The sequence below is a fragment of the Salmo salar genome, chromosome 19 (assembly GCF_965601325.2).
Source record: "Salmo salar chromosome 19, fSalSal1, whole genome shotgun sequence".
Taxonomy (NCBI): Eukaryota; Metazoa; Chordata; class Actinopteri; order Salmoniformes; family Salmonidae; genus Salmo; species Salmo salar.
Window position 1 is genome coordinate 38,064,286 of NC_138309.1, and position 23,265 is coordinate 38,087,550.

The following is a 23,265-nucleotide window of genomic DNA, read 5'->3' on the forward strand; positions in this document are numbered from 1 at the left end:
CAATAGTTATGCTACCCATGCTATGGGAGTTTTCAATGAAAATCACAGAAGCGAGGTACAGGCCAATGTTTCCCCATTGAAAGCAGTCAAGATAAGCAATAACTGTATTGGTATTATAACTGTATTATAGCTCCCATCCAAATGTCGGGAATGATACATACATGCATACATACAGTACCATACATACAGTACCAGTGAAAAGTTTGGACACTCCTACTCATTCAAGGGGTTTTTATTTTTTACTATTTTCTACATTGTAGAATAACAGTGAAGACATCAAAACTATGAAATAACACATATGGAATCATGTAGTAACCAAAAAAGTGTTAAACAAATCAAAATATATTTAATATTTTAGTAGCAACCCTTTGCCTTGATGACAGCTTTGCACTCTTGGCATTCTCTCAACCAGCTTCACCTGCAATGCTTTTCCAACAGTCTTGAAGGAGTTCCCACATATGCTGATCACTTGTTGGCTGCTTTTACTTCACTCTGCGCCCCACTCATCCCAAACCATCTCAGTTGGGTTGAGGTCGGGGGATTGTGGAGGCCAGGTCATCTGATGGAGCACTCCATCACTCTCCTTCTTGGTCAAATAGTCCTTACACAGCCTGGAGTTGTGTTGGGTCATTGTCCTGTTGAAAAACAAAAGATAGTCCCACTAAGCCCAAACCAGATGGGATGGCGTATTGCTGCAGAATGCTGTGGTAGCATTAAGTGTGCTTTGAATTCTAAATAAATCACTGACAGTGTAACCAGAAAAGCACCCTCACACCTCCTCCTCCATGCTTCACGGTGGGAACCACACATCTGTTCATCTACTCTGCGTCTCACAAAGACACGTCGATTGGAACCAAAAATCTCAAATTTGGACTCCAGACCAAAGGAAAAATTTCCACCAGTAATCTGCATTGCTCGTGTTTCTTGGCCCAAGCAAGTCTCTTCTTCTTGTTGGTGTCCTTTAGTAGTGGCTTCTTTACAGCAATTCAGCCATGAAGGCCTGATTCACACAGTCTCCTCTGAACAGTTGATGTTAAGATGTGTCTGTTTCTTGACCTCTGAAGCATTTATTTGGGTTGCAATTTCTGAGGCTGGTAACTCTAATAAACTTATCCTCTGCAGCAGAGGTAACGCTGGGTCTTCCTTTCCTGTGATGGTCCTCATGAGAGCCAGTTTCGTCATAGCGCTTGATGGTTTGATGGACTGTCGTTTCTCTTTGCTTATTTGAGCTGTTCTTGCCATAATATGGACTTGGTCTTTTATCAAATAAGGCTGTCTTCTGTATACCAACCCTACCTTGTCACAACACAACTGATTGGCTCAAATGCATTAAGAAGGAAACAAATTCCACTAATTAACCTCTATGGGCTAGGTGGGACGCTTGCGTCCCACCTACTCAACAGCCAGTTGAATCCTGTGGCGCGTTATTCAAATCCTTAGAAATGCTATTACTTCAATTTCTCAAACATATGACTATTTTACGCAATTTTAAAGACAAGACTCTCGTTAATCTAACCACACTGTCCGATTTAAAAAAGGCTTTACAACGAAAGCAAAACATTAGATTATGTCAGCAGAGTACCGAGCCAGAAATAATCAGACACCCATTTTTCAAGCTAGCATATAATGTCACATAAACCCAAACCACAGCTAAATGTAGCACTAACCTTTGATCTTCATCAGATGACAACCCTAGGACATTATGTTATACAATACATGCATGTTTTGTTCAATCAAGTTCATATTTATATCAAAAACCAGCTTTTTACATTAGCATGTGACTAGCATGTGACTAGCATTCCCACCGAACACTGCCGGTGAATTTACTAAATTACTCACGATAAACGTTCACAAAAAGCATAACAATTATTTTAAGAATTATAGATACAGAACTCCTCTATGCACTCGATATGTCCGATTTTAAAATATATTTTCGGTGAAAGCACATTTTGCAATATTCTCAGTAGATAGCCCGGCATCACAGGGCTAGCTATTTAGACACCCAGCAGGTTTAGCACTCATCAAAGTCAGATTTACTATAAGAAAAATGTTCTTACCTTTGTTGTTTTCGTCAGAATGCACTCCCAGGACTTCTACTTCAATAACAAATGTTGATTTGGTCCAAAATAATCCATCGTTATGTCCAAACAGCGGCGTTTTGTTCGTGCGTTCTAGACACTATCCTAAAGGCTAAGTAAGGGTGACGAGCATGGCGCAATTCGTGACAAAATAATTCTAAATATTCCATTACCGTACTTCGAAGCATGTCAACCGCTGTTTAAAATCAATTTTTATGCCATTTTTCTCATAAAAAAGTGATAATATTCCGACCGGGAATCTGCGTTGAGATAAACAGACAAAGGAAAACAAAGCATTCGGTCGAAGCGGGCACGCGCCTAAGCCCATAGTACTCTGAGTGGCCACTTGCCAAAAGCGATAAAGTGTTTCAGCCAGAGCCTGCCTCGATATCGTTCAACGTTTTCCCGGGCTCTGAGACCCTATGGAAGAAGTAGGAAGTGTCACGTTATTGCACAGATCCTGAGTCTTCAATAAAAAGAGCCAAGATGAAACACTACTTCTCAGACAGGCCACTTCCTGCTTGAAATCTTCTCAGGTTTTGGCCTGCCATAGGAGTTCTGTTATACTCACAGACACCATTCAAACAGTTTTAGAAACTTTAGGGTGTTTTCTATCCAAAGCCAATAATTATATGCATATTCTAGTTACTGGGCAGGAGTAGTAACCAGATTAAATCGGGTACGTTTTTTATCCAGCCGTGTCAATACTGCCCCCTATCCCCAACAGGTTAACAGGGCCCACCTGTTAATTGAAATGCTGGTTGAGAGAATGCCAATATTTAGATGTAACACTTTTTTGGTTACTACATGATTCCATATGTGTTATTTCATACTTTTGATGTCTGCACTATTATTCTACAATGTATAAATAAAGAAAAACCCTGGAATGAGTAGGTGTGTCCAAGCTTTTGGATGGTACTGTATATTCATGTCTCTGGCTAGGTTTCTATCCAATTTGCGACAGATTTTAATGTGAATATTCTCAAATCTGCATAAAACATTATTAATTTTCCTACCGGTAGGTGTTTTCATCAAACAGACTTTTTGCAGATAAAAGGCTGTGTGTGATGACATATAGTACACATAAAAATAACTTTTACCGTTAAATTCTCATGTACAGAATGAGAAATACAAGTTAAATGGGTTTCCATCGCATTTTCATCTCTACTGATGGTTTTGTCACAAGAGCTGTTGCTTCTTTTTAGATGCGCTCGAGCCACCATCTTGCAGATACAGATACTACCTATATTATGAGATTACTATGGATAAGAGCCATATTATCTGTATTTGTCAAACGGCAGCCAAGCACCGATCATCATGTCACCAGAATAGGAGCACTGTCGGTTAGGGGTTCGTAAGGAAGCATTTCACTGTGAGGTCTACACCTGTTGTATTCAGCATTTCACTGTGAGGTCTACACCGGTTGTATTCAGCATTTCAGCAACGTCACTCCGTAATAAGGTATTCTGTCAACAATAGTTATGCTAGCCAAGGCTAAGGAAGTTAGCATTGTGTCAAAATAGTTAACTTATGATTCCTGCCTATCATTCTTCTAGAGGTGCTAGCTGCTAAATGATAGCATCCTAGACCCGACATGCAGCCCAAGCTAACGAGTGTGGTTACCGTTAGGTTCTTATTTTTCAGAGTAAATAACTCACGGACACTAGAGAAGCTTTAACCAAGTTTAATCTTTCCCAAAGGTTCTGTACAGCTGAAAATTTACATTTACATTTAAGTCATTTAGCAGACGCTCTTATCCAGAGCGACTTACAAAATGGTGCATTCACCTTATGATATCCAGTGGAACAACCACTTTACAATAGTGCATCTAAATCTTTTAAGGGGGGGGGGGGGGGGGTTAGAAGGATTACTTTATCCTATCCTAGGTATTCCTTAAAGAGGTGGGGTTTCAGGTGTCTCCGGAAGGTGGTGATTGACTCCGCTGTCCTGGCGTCGTGAGGGAGCTTGTTCCACCATTGGGGTGCCAGAGCAGCGAACAGTTTTGACTGGGCTGAGCGGGAACTGTGCTTCCTCAGAGGTAGGGAGGCGAGCAGGCCAGAGGTGGATGAACGGAGTGCCCTTGTTTGGGTGTAGGGCCTGATCAGAGCCTGAAGGTATGGAGGTGCCGTTCCCTTCACAGCTCCGTAGGCAATCACCATGGTCTTGTAGCGGATGCGAGCTTCAACTGGAAGCCAGTGGAGAGAGCGGGGTGACGTGAGAGAACTTGGGAAGGTTGAACACCAGACGGGCTGCGGCGTTCTGGATGAGTTGTAGGGGTTTAATGGCACAGGCAGGGAGCCCAGCCAACAGCGAGTTGCAGTAATCCAGACGGGAGATGACAAGTGCCTGGATTAGGACCTGCGCCGCTTCCTGTGTGAGGCAGGGTCGTACTCTGCGAATGTTGTAGAGCATGAACCTACAGGATCGGGTCACCGCCTTGATGTTAGTGGAGAACGACAGGGTGTTGTCCAGGATCACGCCAAGGTTCTTAGCACTCTGGGAGGAGGACACAAGGGAGTTGTCAACCGTGATGGCGAGATCATGGAACGGGCAGTCCTTCCCCGGGAGGAAGAGCAGCTCCGTCTTGCCGAGGTTCAGCTTGAGCTGGTGATCCGTCATCCACACTGATATGTCTGACAGACATGCAGAGATGCGATTCGCCGACTGGTTATCAGAAGGGGGAAAGGAGAAGATTAATTGTGTGTCGTCTGCATAGCAATGATAGGAGAGACCATGTGAGGATATGACAGAGCCAAGTGACTTGGTGTATAGCGAGAATAGGAGAGGGCCTAGAACAGAGCCCTGGGGGACACCAGTGGTGAGAGCGCATGGTGCGGAGACAGATTCTCGCCACGCCACCTGGTAGGAGCGACCTGTCAGGTAGGACGCAATCCAAGCGTGGGCCGCGCCGGAGATGCCCAACTCGGAGAGGGTGGAGAGGAGGATCTGATGGTTCACAGTATCAAAGGCAGCAGATAGGTCTAGGAGGATGAGAGCAGAGGAGAGAGAGTTAGCTTTAGCAGTGCGGAGAGCCTCCGTGACACAGAGAAGAGCAGTCTCAGTTGAATGCCCAGTCTTGAAACCTGACTGATTAGGATCAAGAAGGTCATTCTGAGAGAGATAGCAGGAGAGCTGGCCAAGGACGGCACGTTCAAGAGTTTTGGAGAGAAAAGAAAGAAGGGATACTGGTCTGTAGTTGTTGACATCGGAGGGATCGAGTGTAGGTTTTTTCAGAAGGGGTGCAACTCTCGCTCTCTTGAAGACGGAAGGGACGTAGCCAGCGGTCAAGGATGAGTTGATGAGCGAGGTGAGGTAGGGGAGAAGGTCTCCGGAAATGGTCTGGAGAAGAGAGGAGGGGATAGGGTCAAGTGGGCAGGTTGTTGGGCGGCCGGCCGTCACAAGACGCGAGATTTCATCTGGAGAGAGAGGGGAGAAAGAGGTCAAAGCACAGGGTAGGGCAGTGTGAGCAGGACCAGCGGTGTCGTTTGACTTAGCAAACGAGGATCGGATATCGTCAACCTTCTTTTCAAAATGGTTGACGAAGTCATCCGCAGAGAGGGAGGAGGGGGGGGAGGGGGAGGAGGATTCAGGAGGGAGGAGAAGGTAGCAAAGAGCTTCCTAGGGTTAGAGGCAGATGCTTGGAATTTAGAGTGGTAGAAAGTGGCTTTAGCAGCAGAGACAGAAGAGGAGAATGTAGAGAGGAGTGAGTGAAAGGATGCCAGGTCCGCAGGGAGGCGAGTTTTCCTCCATTTCCGCTCGGCTGCCCGGAGCCTTGTTCTGTGAGCTCGTAGTGAGTCGTCGAGCCACGGAGCAGGAGGGGAGGACCGAGCCGGCCTGGAGGATAGGGGACAGAGAAAATCAAAGGATGCAGAAAGGGAGGAGAGGAGGGTTGAGGAGGCAGAATCAGGAGATAGGTTGGAGAAGGTTTGAGCAGAGGGAAGAGATGATAGGATGGAAGAGGAGAGAGTAGCGGGAGAGAGAGAGCGAAGGTTGGGACGGCGCAATACCATCCGAGTAGGGGCAGAGTGAGAAGTGTTGGATGAGAGCAAGAGGGAAAATGATACAAGGTAGTGGTTGGAGATTTGGAGGGGAGTTGTAATGAGATTAGTGGAAGAACAGCATCTAGTAAAGATGAGGTCAAGCGTATTGCCTGCCTTGTGAGTAGGGGGGGAAGGTGAGAGGGTGAGGTCAAAAGAGGAGAGGAGTGGAAAGAAGGAGGCAGAGAGGAATGAGTCAAAGGTAGACGTGGGGAGGTTAAAGTCACCCAGAACTGTGAGAGGTGAGCCATCTTCAGGAAAGGAACTTATCAAGGCGTCAAGCTCATTGATGAACTCTCCAAGGGAACCTGGAGGGCGATAAATGATAAGGATGTTAAGCTTGAAAGGGCTGGTAACTGTGACAGCATGGAATTCAAATGAGGAGATAGACAGATGGGTCGGGGGAGAAAGAGAGAATGTCCACTTGGGAGAGATGAGGATTCCAGTGCCACCACCCCGCTGGCTCGATGCTCTAGGGGTATGCGAGAACACGTGGGCAGACGAAGAGAGGGCAGTAGGAGTAGCAGTGTTATCTGTGGTAATACATGTTTCCGTCAGCGCCAGGCAGTCTAGGGACTGGGGGGTAGCATAGGCTGAGATGAACTCAGCCTTGTTGGCTGCAGACCGGCAGTTCCAGAGGCTGCCGGAGACCTGGAACTCCACGTGGGTCGTGCGCGCTGGGACCACCAGGTTAGAGTGGCAGCGGCCACGCGGTGTGAAGCGTTTGTATGGCCTGTGCAGAGAGGAGAGAACAGGGATAGACAGACACATAGTTGACAAGCTACAGAAGTGTTGTTTCTTGTATTATTGTCTCCTGTGTCTTTAGAGAACTGTTTCACTGATATCCTTTTTCTTCTGTCCTGATTTTCTCTTTCTTTTCTTCTGTTAACTAGATATTCTTTGTTGTTCTTCGTTAGCTAGCTAGCTTCTTCCAAAAGAGTCCCTAGCAACTGCTTAGCAACTGGTAAACAATTCAGCTTGCTAAGATAACTACAATTTTATGAAAAATAGTTATTTTTCAAAAGCCTATCTTCTTTGTTTGTTGCTTGTTTTTTCTCCTATTCAGTCTTGCAGTTTTCTTTTGCTTTTTTCCGATGTACTTCACTCTAAAAACCATGTAAATCAAAAATCAAAATCAATTAAAATCAGACCGCTAAACATTTCAGACATCACAGTTTATATACATCCTACTTAAGACACTCCTCTTCCTTAGTTTATGGCTCCACAGGAAAGAAGGTAACCAGATACCAACCCTGATTTACTCCCTTAAGGGGAACTGACCTCACCCCTCACCTCCTGACCCACAGATATCCATCTGTCTTCCCTCTATCAACACATCTCTCCTCTTCTCCTGACCTCACCTCCTGACCCACAGATGTCCATCTGTCTTCCCTCTATCAACACATCACTCTCCTCTCCTGACCTCACCCCTCACCTCCTGACCCACAGATATCCATCTGTCTTCCCTCTATCAACACATCACTCTCCTCTCCTCCTGACCTCACCCCTCACCTCCTGACCCACAGATATCCATCTGTCTTCCCTCTATCAACACATCTCTCCTCTCCTCCTGACCTCACCCCTCACCTCCTGACCCACAGATATCCATCTGTCTTCCCTCTATCAACACATCGCTTTCCTCTCCTCCTGACCTCACCCCTCACCTCCTGACCCACAGATATCCATCTGTCTTCCCTCTATCAACACATCGCTTTCCTCTCCTCCTGACCTCACCCCTCACCTCCTGACCCACAGATATCCATCTGTCTTCCCTCTATCAACACATCACTCTCCTCTCCTCCTGACCTCACCCCTCACCTCCTGACCCACAGATATCCATCTGTCTTCCCTCTATCAACACATCGCTTTCCTCTCCTCCTGACCTCACCCCTCACCTCCTGACCCACAGATATCCATCTGTCTTCCCTCTATCAACACATCGCTTTCCTCTCCTCCTGACCTCACCCCTCACCTCCTGACCCACAGATATCCATCTGTCTTCCCTCTATCAACACATCACTCTCCTCTCCTCCTGACCTCACCCCTCACCTCCTGACCCACAGATATCCATCTGTCTTCCCTCTATCAACACATCGCTTTCCTCTCCTCCAGACCTCACCCCTCACCTCCTGACCCACAGATATCCATCTGTCTTCCCTCTATCAACACATCGCTTTCCTCTCCTCCTGACCTCACCCCTCACCCACAGATATCCATCTGTCTTCCCTATATCAACAAATCGCTCTCCTCTCCTCCATCAAACACATTCCAAAGCCTTCTGGGTTTTTTACAAACTCTTTCTATTCAAGGCTTAGTCTCTGGCATTTATTTAATGTCTCAATGTTCAAATTTTAGTCGATTCCAACACTGTAAAGCACTTTCTAACAACTGATGCTAAAATGGATTGATGTATATATTGATTGGTTCCAGGTGTTCTCTCCGTGTGTGTGTGTGTGTGTGTGTGTGTGTGTTAAAAGGTGTTCAAAGTTTATTTGTCACGTGCGCCGAATACAACAGGTGTAGGTAGACCTCACAGTGAAATGCTGAATACAACAGGTGTAAGTAGACCTCACAGTGAAATGCTGAATACAACAGGTGTAAGTAGACCTCACAGTGAAATGCTGAATACAACAGGTGTAGGTAGACCTCACAGTGAAATGCTGAATACAACAGGTGTAGGTAGACCTTACAGTGAAATGCTGAATACAACAGGTGTAGGTAGACCTTACAGTGAAATGCTGAATACAACAGGTGTAGACCTTACAGTTAAATGCTGAATACAACAGGTGTAGACCTTACAGTTAAATGCTGAATACAACAGGTGTAGGTAGACCTTACAGTGAAATGCTGAATACAACAGGTGTAGACCTTACAGTTAAATGCTTACTTACAGGCTCTAACCAATAATGCAATTTTAAGTAAAAAAAGGTATTAGGTGAACAATAGATAAGTAAATAAATAAAAACAACAGTGAAAAATAACAGTAGGGAGGCTATATACAGTAGGGAGGCTATATACAGTAGAGGCGCTATATACAGTAGTGAGGCTATATAAACAGGCACCGGTTAGTCGTGCTGATTGAGGTAGTATGTACATGTAGATATGGTTAAAGTGACTATGCATATATGATAAACAGAGAGTAGCAGTAGCGTAAAAAAAGGGGTTGGTTGGTGGGTGGTGGGACACAATGCAGATAGTCCGGGTAGCCAATGTGCGGGGGCACCGGGTAATTGGGCTAATTGAGGCAGTATGTAGATGAATGTATAGTTAAAGTGACTATGCATATATGATGAACAGAGGGTAGCAGTAGCGTAAAAGAGAGGGGTTGGGGGGGGGCACACAATGCAAATAGTCCGGGTAACCATTTGATTACCTGTTCAGGAGTCTTATGGCTTGGGGGTAAAAACTGTTGAGGAGCCTTTTGGTCCTAGACTTGGCACTCCGGTACCACTTGTCATATGGTAGTAGAGAGAACAGTCTATGACTGGGGTGGCTGGAGTCTTTGACAATTTTTAGGGCCTTCCTCTGACACCGCCTGGTGTACAGGTCCTGGATGGCAGGCAGCTTAGCCCCAGTGATGTACTGGGCCGTACGCACTACCCTCTGTAGTGCCTTGTGGTCAGAGGTCGAGCAGTTGCCATACCAGGCAGTGATGCAACCAGTCAGGATGCTCTCGATGGTGCAGCTGTAGAACCTTTTGAGTATCTCAGGACCCATGCCAAATCTTTTTAGTTTCCTGAGGGGGAATAGGCTTAGTCAATTTCTCTTCATGTCTGTCTTGGTGTGCTTGGACCATGTTAGTTTGTTGGTGATGTGGACACCGAGGAACTTGAAGCTCTCAACCTGCTCCACTACAGCCCCATCAATGAGAATGAGGGTGTGCTCGGTCCTGCTTTTCCTGTAGTCCATAATCATCTCCTTAGTCTTGGTTACGTTGAAGGATAGGTTGTTTTTCTGGCACCACACTGCCAGGTCTCTGACCTCCTCCCTATAGGCTGTCTCGTTGTTGTCGGTGATCAGTGTCGTCAGCAAACTTAATGATGGTGTTGGAGTCGTGCCTGGCCACGTAGTCATGGGTGAACAGGGAGTACAGGAGGGGACTGAGCACGCACCCCTGGGGGTCTCCAGTGTTGAGGATCAGCGTGGCAGATGTGTTGCTACCTACCCTCACCACCTGGGGGCGGCCTGTCAGGAAGTCCAGGATCCAGTTGCAGAGGGAGGTGTTTAGTCCCGGGATCCTTAGCTTAGTGATGAGCTAAGTTAAGGATGTACTCTGTGTGTGTGTTAACAGGTGTACTCCCGTCGCTGTGTGTCGTTCATGCTGCGCTCCACTCTGGGTGGGCTGCTGGGGGAGAAGGCCCAGATCGCTGCAGGGAAAGACATCTGCCAGGCTATCAGTAAACAGATGAGGGCTGTGGGTAAGGAGATAGATGGGGGGGAAATATCACGGTTCAGAGCTTTACAGAGTAAGTACACATCCACTTTATTATTGTTATTGCATTTTAGTTCTCATAATTTAAGATATACTTCATTTAATTTGTTTAATTTGATCCTAATTTCTTATGATTTACTTTTGAGTCTTTTTCTTTCTTGTTTCTTACAATTTGTACTTTTTAAAAGGGTAAAATCCCAACTTCAATTTAGGTCCAGTCTCCCATTGACTAAGTGGAAGTTGGGATTCTCCGACACACAAACAAGCCTTTTCTTTTTCGCCATCGCTCATTTTGGAGTGGGTGTGCTTTTGTTGTGTGGGCTTTTCGCTTGCTCTGCTCATCCTCTGACTCCACTGATCTCTCTCTCTCTCTCTCTCTCTCTCTCTCTCTCTCACTCTCTCACACTCTCTCACTCTCTCACACTCTCTCACACTCTCACTCTCACACACTCTCTCACACTCTCTCACACTCTCTCACACTCTCTCTCACTCTCTCTCACTCTCTCTCACTCTCTCACCTGTTCTTCTTTTTCTCAGCTCTTACCTCTGCTCGGAGGCACAGTTCTGCTGGTATTGACCTTTTCTTACATCATACTAGCCTCCTCTTCAGCCATTCTAGGGCCTTGTGCATCTCAAATGGTACCTTACGTTCTATATAGAGCCCTGTGGAGCCCTATAGAGCCCTGTGGGTGGTACACTATAATAGGGAATAGGGTGCCGTTTGGGATGCATCGTAGGTTTTTCCAGAATGAGTCTAACATCTTACTGCTACTACTATAGAGATTATTGCCATTAAAGACAGACTCTGTACATCTCATTCATGTTATTAAGTGATTATGAAATATCAATCTGTCGGGGCGACAAAACAAACCCAGGCCAGACGTCATGTCAACAATTCCAGTCCTCGATGGTCTGATTTGGTGTCACAGTTTTGGCCCCAGCTAACACACCTGACTCCCAATAATCACCGAATCATGATCTTCAGTTAAAAATGCAATGTGATTAATCAGCTGTGTTTGCTAGGGATGGAGAAAAGGTGTTATACCAATCATGCCCTCCAGGACTGGAGTTGCCCACCCCTGATCTATACAGTTCAAGATGTATTAAACCAGGGAAAAAAAGGGACATTTTATTTGGGGCTGAGTCTGGCTTTAATATATGTACAGTAGATAGGGCAACTTTCCCAGAATTCCCTGGGTTTCCAGAAATCCTGGTTGGAGGAATCCTTATTCCCTTGTAATTCAAGGAATTTTCCAACCAGGATTTCTGGAAAACCAGGGATTTTGTTGAAGTTGCTGAAATTGTGCAACTCTCAGTTTCCATTGCACACTCCCCATAGTGTATTTAACAATTCCCTATTAACCTGTAAAAATATATCACATTATCTTGTTATAGAGATGAAAAGCAATTAACCAATTAACTCACACACTCAACTCAGCAAAAGCCTTTTATCCCCCTGGGGAGCTTTAAAAAAAACAAAAAAAACATGAACTAATTAGTCTTTTTTTTGTGTGTGTGTGTGTGTGACATCATTTGGTGTTCGAATTACTCCATCCCATCATCACAATCACTTTTTCTTTTTACAAAATAACTTCTCCAGATTCTTACTCTGTGATTCCCTCTGAAACCTCCTGTATCAACTGTCTGTATCAACTGTCTGTATCAACTGTCTGTATCAACTGTCTGTATCAACTGTCTGTATACCTTATGGAGAACTGTGTGGGTTCAAGCCATCTTTCTACTCCTATACTAAACTAACTACACTACCAGTCAAAAGTTTGGATAAACCTACGGTACTCATTCCAGGGTTTTTCTGATTTTATTTTTTTAAACTATTTTTTACATTGTAAACTATGAAATAACACATATGGAATCATGTAGTAACCCAAAAAAGTGTTAAACAAATGAAAATATATTTGAGATTATTTAAAGTAGCCCACCCTTTGCCTTGATTACAGCTTCGCATACTCTTGGTATTTTCTCAACCAGCTTCATGAGGTAGTCACCTGGAATGCATTTCAATTAACAGGTGTGGGTTGTTAAAAGTCCATTGAATTTCTTTGCTTAATGTGTTTGAGTCAATCAGTTGTGTTGTAACAAGGGAAGGGGGTATACAGAAGATAGCCCTATTTGGTAAAAGACCAAGTCCATATTATGGCAAGAACAGCTCAGATAAGCAAAGAGAAATGACAGTCCATCATTACTTTAAGACCTGAAGGTCAGTCAATACGGAAAATTTCAAGAACTTTTTACGTTTATTTACAAGTGCGGTTGCTAAAACCATCAAGCGCTATGATGAAACTGGCTCTCATGAGGACTGCCACACGAAAGGAAGACCCAGAGTTACCTCTGCTGCAGAGGATAAGTTTATTAGAGTTACCAGCCTCAGAAATTGCAACCCAAATAAATGCTTCACAGAGTTCAAGTAACAGACACATCTCAACATCAACTGTTCAGAGGAGACTGTGAATCAGGCCTTCATGGTCGAATTGCTGCAAAGAAACCACTACTAAAGGACACCAATAAGAAGAGACTTGCTTGGGCCAAGAAACATGAGAAATGGACATTAGACTGGTGGAAATCTGTCCTTTTGCTCTGATTCCAAATTTGAGATTTTTGGTTCCAACCGCCGTGTCTTTGTGAGATGCAGTAGATGAATGGATGATCTCTGCATGTGTGTTTCCCACCGTGAAGCATGGAGGAGGAGGTGTTATGGTGTGGGGGTGCTTTGCTGATGACACTGTGATTTATTTAGAATTCAAGGCACACTTAACCAGCATGGTTACCACAGCATTCTTCAGTGATACGCCATCCCATCTGGTTTGGGCTTAGTGGGACTATCATTTTTTCCCCAACAGGACAATGACCCAACACACCTCCAGGCTGTGTAAGGGCTATTTGACCAAGAAGGAGAGAGATGGAGTGCTGCATCAGATGACCTGGCCTCCACAATCACCCAACCTCAACCCAATTGAGATGGTTTGGGATGAGTTGGCCTGCAGAGTGAAGGAAAAGCAGCCAACAAGTGCTCAGCATATGTGGGAACTCCTTCAAGACCGTTGGAAAAGCATTGCTGGTGAACCTGGTTGATAGTATGCCAAGAGAACAAAGCTGTCATCAAGGCAAAGGGTTGCTACTAAAATATGAAATATATTTTGTTTTGACTTAACACTTGTTTTGTTTACTACATGATTCCATGTGTTATTTCTTCATAGTTGTGATATCTTCAATATTATTATACAATGTAGAAAATAATAAAAATAAAGAACCCTTGAATGAGTAGGTATGTCCAAACTTTTGACTTGTACTGTATATCATAGAAAACATACTTTCTTCCTACTGAGCTCTGAGGGTTTTAATTCATCATAGGAACCATCTCGAATGAGACTAAAGTAAGAGGGGAAAACGTATCTATTAAAGCCAATACATTTCATAAATCCAGATGTCTTGCCGATCTTTGGCCAGCAGAGAGACAATGGCAGATGTCCTATTTGATGAATGTGGGTTCATTAAAGGTCTTGGTGATGATGAATCCTCAGACCTTTGTGCTGTCTGTCTTAATGCTGATATTCAGTGCTGTTAATGCATGATAAAAATATAAACATATTACAATGTCCCTGTTACCTGTTAGCTAGAGATTGCCTGTTAGCTAGAGATTCCCTGTTGCCTGTTAGCTAGAGATTCCCTGTTGCCTGTTAGCTAGAGATTCCCTGTTGCCTGTTAGCTAGAGATTCCCTGTTGCCTGTTAGCTAGAGATTCCCTGTTGCCTGTTAGCTAGAGATTCCCTGTTGCCTGTTAGCCAGAGGTTGCCTGTTAGCCAGAGGTTAGCCAGAGATTGCCTGTTAGCTAGAGATTCCTTGAGGTTTATTAAACGATAATACTGTGAGTCATCTTGACAATGTGCTCAAAACTACTTTGGCCCCTCTTCCTCCTTCTCTCTCCTCTCCCTCTCCTCTCTTCTCTCCTCCTTCCCTCGCCTCTCTCCATCTCCCGCTCCAGAGGCAGTAGTGAATGATACCAGTGGAGAGAACAAGGCAGGAGCGGCTGATGTGTCTGCCAGTCAACATGTGATGGTCTGTGCCCTCAAAGAGCTGGGCAGCCTGGTGCAGAGTCTGAGTGCCACATCCTCACCGCTCATACAGGAACCCTCTATTGGTAGGACATTATACACACACACACACACACACACACACACACACACACACACACACACACTGGATATACTGTACACACACACTGGATATACTGTACACACACACACTGGATATACTGTACACACACACACACTGGATATACTGTACACACACACACACTGGATATACTGTACACACACACACACTGGATATACTGTACACACACACACACTGGATATACTGTACACACACACACACTGGATATACTGTACACACACACACACACTGGATATACTGTACACACACACACACACACACTGGATATACTGTACACACACACACACTGGATATACTGTACACACACACACACTGGATATACTGTACACGTGCGCTGGATATACTGTACGCGCGCACACACACACACACACACGCTGGATATACTGTACGCGCGCACACACACACACACACACACACACACACACACACTGGATATACTGTACACACGCCATGCGTGAATGCAGGCACACACACACAGGACCAGCCGAAAAAGTCCTCATACACTTTGATAATGTAATGTGAGGTCCTCACAACTATACAGTTGTAGGGCTCCTAACACGTATACAGTTGTAGGGCTCCTAACACGTATACAGTTGTAGGGCTCCTAACACACTAACCCTGACCCCTGGCTCCTCAGGTCTCCTGGAGACGGTCTCCTCTGTGCTGCTCCACCCCAGCATGGCGGCCCGTCTGGCGGCGGCCTGGTGTTTACGCTGCGTTGCCGTGGCGCTGCCCTATCAGCTGACTCCACTGCTGGAGCGCTGTGCGGAGCGCATCAACAACCTGAAGAGCTCTCCGGAGGCCGTCAGCGGTTACAGCTTTGCCATGGCTGCTCTGCTGGGCGGCGTGCACCAATGTCCTCTGGGCATACCACATTCTAAGGGAAAGGTATGTACCCGTTTTGCCTAGCCCATTTCCCTCGGTTCAAACCCAGGCCCCTATCCAATCTGTGATGCAGACAACACGGACGGAATCCAGACATTAAAACTGAATTCAACAATATACACTGCTCAAAAAAATAAAGGGAACACTTAAACAACACATCCTAGATCTGAATGAAAGAAATAATCTTATTAAATACTTTTTTCTTTACATAGTTGAATGTGCTGACAACAAAATCACACAAAAATAATCAATGGAAATCCAATTTATCAACCCATGGAGGTCTGGATTTGGAGTCACACTCAAAATTAAAGTGGAAAACTACACTACAGGCTGATCTAACTTTGATGTAATGTCCTTAAAACAAGTCAAAATGAGTCTCAGTAGTGTGTGTGGCCTGCACGTGCCTGTATGACCTCCCTACAACGCCTGGGCATGCTCCTGATGAGATGGCGGATGGTCTCCTGAGGGATCTCCTCCCAGACATGGACTAAAGCATCCACCAACTCCTGGACAGTCTGTGGTGCAACGTGGCATTGGTGGATGGAGTGAGACATGATGTCCCAGATGTGCTCAATTGGATTCAGGTCTGGGGAACGGGCAGGCCAGTCCATAGCATCAATGCCTTCCTCTTGCAGGAACTGCTGACACACTCCAGCCACATGAGGTCTAGCATTGTCTTGCATTAGGAGGAACCCAGGGCTAACCGCACCAGCATATGGTCTCACAAAGGGTCTGAGGATCTCATCTCGGTACCTAATGGCAGTCAGGCTACCTCTGGCGAGCACATGGAGGGCTGTGCGGCCCCCCAAGGAAATGCCACCCCACACCATAACTGACCCACCGCCAAACCAGTCATGCTGGAGGATGTTGCAGGCAGCAGAACGTTCTCCACGGCGTCTCCAGACTCTGTCACGTCTGTCACGTGCTCAGTGTGAACCTGCTTTCATCTGTGAAGAGCACAGGGCGCCAGTGGCGAATTTGCCAATCTTGGTGTTCTCTGGCAAATGCCAAACGTTCAGCACGGTGTTGGGCTGTAAGCACAACCCCCACCTGTGGACGTCGGGCCCTCATACCACCCTCATGGAGTCTGTTTCTGACCATTTGAGCAGACACATGCACATTTGTGGCCTGCTGGAGGTCATTTTGCGGGACTCTGGCAGTGCTCTTCCTGCTCCTCCTTGCACAAAGGCGGAGGTAGGCTATGCCGGATTAAGTGATATGACATGCTAACCTATAAAATTCTTTCTCTGTAATTAATATTACCCGATTAAGCTAATCATGTAAATGTAATTAACTAGAAAGTCGGGGCACCACGGAAGAACGTTTATAGAGCCGTTATCTTCCGAATAAACTCTTAAAATACTTAGTAATATTTTACATCGGTAGCAGTCAATATTAACCCTTATCTTATTTTCAGTCTCATAATGAAAGTTGTAAATTCTTGGCTATCTTCACGAACCCTTGCTAACAAGTTGAATCAGCAATACAAAATTGGGTTTAATTATTTATTTACTAACTAAACTAATCACACAGAATTACAAATACACAGAATACAGATGATGTCATACAGAAAACGTCCCGGTGGACGGAACCTGTATCATGGCTGGTTACACAAAGGAAAGGGGGTTGGGCTTGAATGAAAGAGCGGGAAGACTTAGCATAGCTGCTGTTTCTTCGTTCCTATCGTAAATACATTATCTTATGCATTACTAAATTACCGCCCATTTGGAAAAGGAAAATGCAATAAATATTTACTCTGAGCTGCGCTTCGGTAGGTTGGTCGTAGATGCTGGCCGTGTTGGCCAACAGACTCTCCTGTCCTCTGAAGAATGTCTCTGGTGGTAAATTGGATACGTGGTGGTATCTTCGTCCAGCTGTTAGACTGGATCCGTCGTCCGTCCTTTCCTAGCCCACGTCTACAGCGGCCGCTGCTAACTCAACGGCTAGGAAGTATCACGTCTGTAGTGAATAAGCTCAAAGTTCATACCATTCGCCACCAAAGCTCACGCCGAGGTTGGCTTAGTTCTGTACTTCAAATCAAATTTATTTATATAGCCCTTCGTACATCAGCTGATATCTCAAAGTGCTGTACAGAAACCCAGCCTAAAACCCCAAACAGCGAGCAAAGCATGTGAAAGAAGCACGGTGGCTAGGAAAAACTCCCTAGGAAAAACTCCCTAGAAAGGCCAAAAACCTAGGAAGAAACCTAGAGAGGAACCAGGCTATGAGGGGTGGCCAGTCCTCTTCTGGCTGTGCAGGGTGGATATTATAACAGAACATAGTCAAGATGTTAAAATGTTCATAAATGACCAGCATGGTCAAATAATAATAATCATAGTAGTTGTCGAGGGAGCAACAAGCACGTCCGGTGAACAGGTCAGGGTTCCATAGCCGCAGGCAGAACAGTTGAAACTGGAGCAGCAGCACGGCCAGGTGGACTGGGGACAGCAAGGAGTCATCATACCAGGTAGTCCTGAGTCCTAGGGCTCAGGTCCTCCGAGAGAAAGACAGAAAGAGAGAAAGAGAGAATTAGAGAGAGCATATTTAAATTCACACAGGACACCGGATAAGACAAGAGAAATACTCCAGATGTAACAGACTGACCCTAGCCCCCCGACATATAAACTACTGCAGCATAAATACTGGAGGCTGAGACAGGAGGGATCAGAAGACACTGTGGCCCCATCCGATGATACCCCCGGACAGGGCCAAACAGGCAGGATATAACCCCACCCACTTTGCCAAAGCACAGCCCCCACACCACTAGAGGGATGTCTCCAACCACCAACTTACCGTCCTAAGACAAGGCCGAGTATAGCCCACAACGATCTCCGCCATGGCACAACCCAAGGGGGGGCGCCAACCCAGACAGGAAGACCACGTCAGTGACTCAACCCACTCAAGTGACGCACCCCTCCCATGGACGGCATGGAAGAACACCAGTAAGCCAGTGACTCAGCCCCTGTAAAAGGGTTAGAGGCAGAGAATCCCAGTGGAGAGGGGAACCGGCAAGGCAGAGACAGCAAGGGCGGTTCGTTGCTCCAGCCTTTCCATTCACCTTCACACTCCTGGGCCAGACTATACTTAATCATAGGACCTACTGAAGAGATAAGTCTTCAGTAAAGACTTAAAGGTTGAGACTGAGTCTGCGTCTCTCACATTGGTAGGCAAACCATTCCATAAAAATGGAGCTCTATAGGAGAAAGCCCTACCTCCAGACGTTTGCTTAGAAATTCTAGGGACAATTAGGAGGCCTGCGTCTTGTGACCGTAGCGTACGTGTAGGTATGTACGGCAGGACCAAATCGGAAAGATAGGTAGGAGCAAGCCCATGTAATGCTTTGTAGGTTAGCAGTAAAACCTTGAAATCAGCCCTTGCCTTAACAGGAAGCCAGTGTAGGGAGGCTAGCACTGGAGTAATATGATCCAATTTTTGGGTTCTAGTCAGGATTCTAGCAGCCGTATTTAGCACTAACTGAAGTTTATTTAGTGCTTTATCCGGGTAGCCGGAAAGTAGAGCATTGCAGTAGTCCAGCCGAGAAGTAACAAAAGCATGGATTAATTTTTCTGCGTCATTTTTGGACAGAAAGTTTCAGATTTTTGCAATGTTACGTAGATGGAAAAAAGCTGTCCTTGAAACAGTCTTGATATGTTCTTCAAAAGAGAGATCAGGGTCCAGAGTAACGCCGAGGTCCTTCACAGTTTTATTTGAGACGACTGTACAACCATCCAGATTAATTGTCAGATTCAACAGAAGATCTCTTTGTTTCTTGGGACCTAGAACAAGCATCTCTGTTTTGTCCGAGTTTAAAAGTAGAAAGTTTACAGCCATCCACTTCTTTATGTCTGAAACACAGGCTTCTAGCGAGGGCAATTTTGGGGCTTCACCATGTTTCATTGAAATGTACAGCTGTGTGTCGTCCGCATAGCAGTGAAATTTAACATTATGTTTTCGAATGACATCCCCAAGAGGTAAAATATATAGTGAAAACAATAGTGGTCCTAAAACGGAACCTTGAGGAACACCGAAATTTACAATTGATTTGTCAGAGGACAAACTGATATCTTTCCGACAGATAAGATCTAAACCAGGCCAGAACTTGTCCATGTAGACCAATTTGGGTTTCCAATCTCTCCAAAAGAATGTGGTGATCGATGGTATCAAAAGCGGCACTAAGATCTAGGAGCACGAGGACAGATGCAGAGCCTCGGTCTGACGTCATTAAAAGGTCATTTACCACCTTCACAAGTGCAGTCTCAGTGCTATGATGGGGTCTAAAACCAGACTGAAGCGTTTTGTATACATTGTTTGTCTTCAGGAAGGCAGTGAGTTGCTGTGCAACAGCTTTTTCTAAAAATGTTTGAGAGGAATGGAAGATTCGATATAGGCCGATAGTTTTTTATAATTTCTGGATCAAGATTCGGCTTTTTCAAGAGAGGCTTTATTACTGCCACTTTTAGTGAGCTTGGTACACATCCGGTGGATAGAGAGCCGTTTATTAAGTTCAACATAGGAGGGCCAAGCACAGGAAGCAGCTCTTTCAGTAGTTTAGTTGGAATAGGGTCCAGTATGCAGCTTGAGGGTTTGGAGGCCATGATTATTTTCATCATTGTGTCAAGAGATATAGTACTAAAACACTTTAGTATCTCCCTTGATCCTAGGTCCTGGCAGAGTTGTGTAGACTCAGGACAATGGAGCTTTGGAGGAATACCCAGATTTAAAGAGGAGTCTGTAATTTGCTTTCTAATGATCATGATCTTTTCCTCAAAGAAGTTCATCAATTTATTACTGCTGAAGTGAAAGCCATCCTCCATTTGCGAAGGCTGCTTTTTAGTTAGCTTTGCGACAGTATCAAAAATAAATTTCGGATTGTTCTTATTTTCCTCAATTATGTTGGAAAAATAGGATGATCGAGCAGCAGTGAGGGCTCTTCGATACTGCACGGTACTGTCTTTCCAAGCTAGTCGGAAGACTTCCAGTTTGGTGTGGCGCCATTTCCGTTCCAATTTTCTGGAAGCTTGCTTCAGAGCTCGTGTATTTTCTGTATACCAGGGAGCTAGTTTCTTATGACAGATGTTTTTAGTTTTTAGGGGTGCAACTGCATCTAGGGTATTGCGCAAGGTTAATTTGAGTTCCTCGGTTAGGTGGTTAACTGATTTTTGTCCTCTGACGTCCTTGGGTAGGCAGAGGCAGTCTGGAAGGGCATCAAGGAATCTTTGGGTTGTCTGAGAATTTATAGCACGACTTTTAATGCTCCTTGGTTGGGGTCTGAGCAGATTATTTGTTGCGTTTGCAAACGTAATAAAATGGTGGTCCGATAGTCCAGGATTATGAGGAAAAACATTAAGATCCACAACATTTATTCCATGGGACAAAACTAGGTCCAGAGTATGACTGTGGCAGTGAGTAGGTCCAGAGACATGTTGGACAAAATCCACTGAGTCGATGATGGCTCCGAAAGCCTTTTGGAGTGGGTCTGTGGACTTTTCCATGTGAATGTTAAAGTCACCAAAAATTAGAATATTATCTGCTATGACTACAAGATCCGATAGGAATTCAGGGAACTCAGTGAGGAACACTGCATATGGCCCAGGAGGCCTGTAAACAGTAGCTATAAAAAGTGAGTGAGTAGGCTGCATAGATTTCATGACTAGAAGCTCAAAAGACGAAAACGTCATTGTTTTTTTTTTTTGTAAATTGAAATTTGCTATCGTAAATGTTAGCAACACCTCCGCCTTTGCCGGATGCACGGGGGGTATGGTCACTAGTGTAACCAGGGGGTGAGGCCTCATTTAACACAGTAAATTCATCAGGCTTAAGCCATGTTTCAGTCAGGCCAATCACATCAAGATTATTATCAGTGATTAGTTCATTGACTAACTGCCTTGGAAGTGAGGGATCTAACATTAAGTAACCCAATTTTGAGATGTGAGGTATCACAATCTCTTTCAATAATGGCAGGAATGGAGGAGGTCTTTATACTAGTGAGATTGCTAAAGCGAACACCGCCATTTTTAATTTTGCCCAACCTAGATCGAGGCACAGACACGGTCTCAATGGGGAAAGCTGAGCTGACTACGCTGACTGTGCTAGTGGCAGACTCCACTAAGCTGGCAGGCTGGCTAACAGCCTGCTGCCTGGCCTGCACCCTATTTCATTGTGGAGCTAGAGGAGTTAGAGCCCTGTCTATGTTTGTAGATAAGATGAGAGCACCCCTCCAGCTAGGATGGAGTCCGTCACTCCTCAACAGGCCAGGCTTGGTCCTGTTTGTAGGTGAGTCCCAGAAAGAGGGCCAATTATCTACAAATTCTATCTTTTGGGAGGGGCAGAAAACAGTTTTCAACCAGCGATTGAGTTGTGAGACTCTGCTGTAGAGCTCATCACTCCCCCTAACTGGGAGAGGGCCAGAGACGATTAATCGATGCCGACACATCTTTCTAGCTGATTTACACGCTGAAGCTATGTTGCGCTTGGTGACCTCTGACTGTTTCATCCTAACATCGTTGGTGCCGACGTGGATAACAATATCTCTATACTCTCTACACTCGCCAGTTTTAGCTTTAGCCAGCACCGTCTTTAGATTAGCCTTAACGTCGGTAGCCCTGCCCCCTGGTAAACAGTGTATGATCGCTGGATGATTAGTTTTAAGTCTAATACTGCGGGTAATGGAGTCGCCAATGACTAGGGTTTTCAATTTGTCAGAGCTAATGGTGGGAGCCGTCGGCGTCTCAGACCCCACAATGGGAGGAGTAGAGACCAGAGAAGTCTCGGCCTCCGACTCCGACTCGCTTAATGGGGAGAACCGGTTGAAAGTTTCTGTCGGCTGAATAAGCGACACCGGTTGAGCATTCCTACAGCGTTTCCCTCCAGAAGCCATGAGAAAGTTGTCCGGCTGCGGGGACCGTGCGAGGGGGTTTATACTAACGTTACTATCTGTACTTACTGGTGGCACAGACGCTGTTTCATCCTTTCCTACACTGAAATTACCCTTGCCTAACGATTGCGTCTGAAGCTGGGCTTGCAGCACAGCTATCCTTGCCGTAAGGCGATCGTTCTCCTGTATATTATAAGTACAACGACTGCAATTAGAAGGCATCATGTTAATGTTACTTAGCTTCGGCTGTTTGAAGTCCTGACGAACCATGTCCAGATAAAACCTCCGGGGTGAAAAAGTTGAATGAAAAAAGTTGAGTGAGGGGGAAAAAGTAAAAATATACGGTAATGAAAAAGTAAAAAACCATCAGGTAGCAAAGTAAGATCGGCAACAAAACGCACAGCAGCATAAACAAGTCTGCAAGTTGACCTGTATGTCCTTCTAACGTAGAGGCTGCAGACCTCACGTACTGGAACAACCTGGTTATCTTTTCATCAAAGGCTTATATAGTGGAGAGGGGGGAAGGATGTGTTTCATCGTTTATAACCCCTTCTCTTCACAGGGGTGGGCCACTGATCAAGCAGGGCACTTTCCTTATGAAAACCCAATTCTCTCATTTGGAAGCTAAAATTACATTTAATCTCCTAACAAACAATTCCAATATCAAACATTTAAATTGCATAACAATTCCATGTTACTCTGATAACTAGAGGGTGTATACTTTCTCAGGTACATTTTATGTCGTCCTGTCATCAGTCATAATGTCTCA

General features: G+C 45.1%; 1 protein-coding gene across 8 annotated transcripts in view; it reads left to right on the forward strand.

Annotated features, from left to right (window-relative positions):
* Positions 1–23,265, forward strand: part of heatr5b (HEAT repeat containing 5B) — a 114,393-nt gene that overhangs the window by 14,055 nt on the left and 77,073 nt on the right. For 5 of the 8 annotated variants that reach the window (XM_082965723.1, XM_045702260.2, XM_082965722.1 and 2 more), the window contains exons 9-11: positions 10,407–10,581; positions 14,547–14,702; positions 15,375–15,625. In XM_082965723.1, the coding sequence (XP_082821849.1) occupies positions 10,407–10,581; positions 14,547–14,702; positions 15,375–15,625 (582 nt within the window). Of the gene's footprint in view, positions 1–10,406; positions 10,582–11,084; positions 11,118–14,546; positions 14,703–15,374; positions 15,626–23,265 lie in introns of all 8 variants that reach the window. The other 3 variants (XM_045702262.2, XM_045702263.2, XM_045702261.2) reach the window with 2 other exon arrangements.